Source organism: Nematolebias whitei, chromosome 13, assembly GCF_014905685.2.
Source record: "Nematolebias whitei isolate Nwh7 chromosome 13, NemWhi1, whole genome shotgun sequence".
NCBI lineage: Eukaryota > Metazoa > Chordata > Actinopteri > Cyprinodontiformes > Rivulidae > Nematolebias > Nematolebias whitei.
In genome coordinates this window covers 37,796,707-37,800,389 of record NC_056510.1, presented here as the reverse complement: position 1 = coordinate 37,800,389, position 3,683 = coordinate 37,796,707, and the positions used below count along the sequence as shown (strand labels likewise).

General features: G+C 36.5%; 1 protein-coding gene across 1 annotated transcript in view; it reads left to right on the top strand.

The window, feature by feature from the left end:
* frzb (frizzled related protein) overlaps positions 1–3,683 on the top strand; it is a 45,679-nt gene that overhangs the window by 30,642 nt on the left and 11,354 nt on the right. Inside the window, exons 4-5 of the mRNA XM_037686699.1 lie at positions 272–331; positions 3,162–3,227. Of these exons, the coding sequence (XP_037542627.1) occupies positions 272–331; positions 3,162–3,227 (126 nt within the window). The remainder of the gene's footprint in view (positions 1–271; positions 332–3,161; positions 3,228–3,683) is intronic.

Here is a 3,683-nt window from a genome sequence, read left to right as displayed (position 1 = left end):
GATGGATGGATGGATGGATGGATGGATGGATGGATGGATGGATGGATAACTTCAGAGATGGGTCAGATGTCTAAATTTCTTCTGCTGTTTATGGTCAAGACCAACAGCTTTTAATTGGTAATACTTGCAGAATATGTTAGTTTAGATTCAAATGGCATTTATTTTGTTGAACAGAAATGTATCCTCTTTACCTCCACTACATATTGATCAGAAGTGTTTGAATCAGTGGACTAAAAATCTGATCTTTTCTGGATTTTGTTTTCCTTTGCAGAATCTAACCCTGACTTTCCAATGGACTCCAACAACTTCCACTGTAGGGGACCCAATGGAGGTGAGGTAGAATAGCTGTCTCAGCTTTTGTCTCAGTTCAGGTTTCACCTCCAGGCACTTAGTGTTGCACATATCCACTAATTTATAGACATGTCATTTGGTGTTCAATTCCAGTCCGCAGGGGTTGCTATGCTGCATATGTTAAATGTTTTCCAACTAAACCAACAAAGTCCTCTGGACGTTTCTTTTTTTTTTTGTTGTTGAAACATTTCGTCTTTCATCCAAAAGACTTCATCAGTCTGAAGAGCCACAACAAACTCAGTCTTATAAATATCACCGTCACATAGTGGGTCAACCAGTTTGATGGTGCTCATGTGTGTTTGTAAGACTGAGTTTGTTGTGACTCCTTGGACTGATGAAGTCTTTTAGATGAAAAATGAAACATTTCAACAAGAAGAAACCGTCCAGAGGACCTGGCATAACTTTGTTGGATTTTTCTACCTGGATCATTGAGCATGAAATTTGATATTAAAAGTTTTCCTGTTGCAACACACCTAACTAATAAATGTGACATTAACAGATTTCTTTAGAACTTGTTGTGATACTGAAGAGATCCTTCAACCATTTCAGTCAGGTGTGTTTGTGCACAGAAGCATGTAAAAGGGTAGCAGCCAAAGTTGGACACCCCCAACATGTAAATGAAGTTCCTGCCTGATGCTCAGAGCCAGTGGACAGAGCTGTATGATCCTGCATCTGTTGAGATGCCAGCACATGCAAGTGTGTGAGCCTACATTGAGCATTTTTGGGTTAAAACGACCTCTAAACCACATTAAAACTGGCTTTGATGTCTTGGCTAAACTTGGGCTAAATCTAGTTTTTAAGTGAAAGTCAAGCAGATGTCTAAATAGTTTTATACGTTAAACGAGCACCTACATTTAGCTGAGACTGGCTTAAATAAAAAAGGCACACATGTGAAAGAGTCAACCTTTAGTCTCTAAAATTCAAGCACTTCTAACATCCTACTGAACTAATCAGCCATGTTAAAGGATTTCTACCTGTATCTTCATCATTTTGCTTTTGTTCTTCTTTTTCGTCTGCTCCGAAAAGGAAAAACTAACTTCGTAACAATCTGAGGGCAAGAGGTTTAACTTAATATGTTGTAATTGTTTTTCAAAAAGTCATGAAACAGCCGTGTGATCTCATAATATGCTTCATAATTAAATATTTTTACTATCAGTATTCTGCTCAGTGATGAGTGAAACATCAGATGTAACTTAGTTCTGTTGAAGGCTAAAATAAATTTTACTGAATGAGTAATAAAAATATGGTAAATGGACTGTACTTATATAGCGCCTTTCTATCTTATCCAGATACTCAAAGCGCTTTACACTACAATCTGTGCCTCATTTACCCATTCATACAGCTCTATACTAGATCTCTACAAAGCTAATTGAACAAATCATTCTAAAGAGACTAATCAGTGATTTATCACATTCATACACCGATGGGACACACATCGGAGGCTATGAGGGGTTCAGTGTCTTGTCCAGGGACACCTGGCATGTGACTGCTGTGGGGTTCGAACCCCCAACTCTTGCATTGGAGGACGACTGCTCTAACCACTACCCCATATGGGATGGGATTACTTGGAAATGAGAACATCATTAGTAACTTTCACCAGTGCAGATTCAGTGATGTGGAGAACTCTAAACCCTGACTGAAACTCTTCAAACAGATTATTTCTTTGCAGATGATCACATAACTGACCTGCAACTATTTTTTCTTGAATTTTTTGGATGAAAGTTAGATTAGATATAGGTCTATAATTGGCTAGGATTCCTGAGTCAAGGTTATGTTTCTTAAGTAAAGGTTTAATTAAAGCAATCTTAAAGCTCTGTGGTACGTAACCATTTATTAAAGACATATTAATCAGATCCAAGACGTGGTTATTAATTAAGGGAAATTCCTCTTTAAATAGTCTGGTTGGGATGGGATCTAGCAGACATGTGGATGGTTTGGATGAGGTTATTATTTTTGACGATTCAGAGCTCAACAGGACAAAAACTGTCCAAACATAAATCAGGTTCTAGTGACATTTTTAAAGTTGTCTCATCTGACAGAACCAGAGGAGATACTAGGAATGTTGGTTTGAATTTTTTCCCTAATTGAGATAATTTTATTTATAAAGAATCTCATGAAGTCATCACTGCTTATAGTTTTATGGATGCATGAATCAGCAGAGATAGGATTTTTCATTAGACTAGCTATGGTACTGAAAAGGAACCTGGTGTTATTTTTATTCTCATCAATGCTGCTGTTGGGTGTAATGTTTTTATACTGCTAGTGCTTAGTGTATATTTAGTTAAAGTTTTTCTTAGTTCATATCTTAGATCTTATTGATGTTTTTCTTTTACATTTTATTGTTGGATGTAACTGGGACCCTGTGTACATAATTTCGTTCCACCACATGTACCACATGGGGTGCAAATGACAAATAAAGAACCTTGAATCCTTAAAGATGAATAATATAAAGTTCTAGCTTTCTGCAATGGAGTTAAATTCAAAGCAGTCTGCTCCTCAGATAAATAATGTTAAATTATTATTTTTATTTATGAATATTCCTGTTCAGTTCCCTGAGAAGACTTCTGTTGGTGCTTGGCACTATATAAATAAACTGAATTGAATTGACCTCAGCCGGTCTTTCATATTTAAACAAATGAAGCACATTTAATGTTCTGTATGTTATCTCATGTTTTTCCATCTATGTTAAAGAAGAATGGTAAATTTTGTCCTGAAACATGGTCTTTTAATAGGTTGTAGTCTGATTGATGTGTGTTTGTGTCATTTTTCAAAGACCCATGTAAAGTTTACATTTCATTTGTGCATGTTAGATCGCTGCAGATGTAAGAGCATCAGAATGGGACAGAAAACGTACATCAAGAACAACTACAACTATGGTGAGTCATCTTTTTCCTCCAGTTTTTACATAAGTGAAACTGACATTATGACACTTTTATTTGTGTCATGTGATACATTCATGAGAAGAAAACCAAATGAAATGCATGCTGATAATTCTTATCAAACCCTTAATCAGATCCTGTCTTGAAAGGGGAAACCGTATTCACTGAGGGACAAAACACATCTGGGACTGTGTCCAAAAGGTGTCCCATAAAGTGCAATATTGCCTGACAACACTACCATTCACATCAGGTGACTACATCATCTGTGGAGTGGTTTTGGCTGTTTAGATAATGAAATGAAAGTTAGAATTGATAGATTCTTCATGGCATTTAGCTCTAAAGTCTGAACTTGAATGACATCACATTCATTGTAACTGTGAGGTAGTTACAAACTCAGAAAAGTGGGAGTAGCTGATGGCTGTGCTAAGTGACCATGCTAACTACTTTTGATAA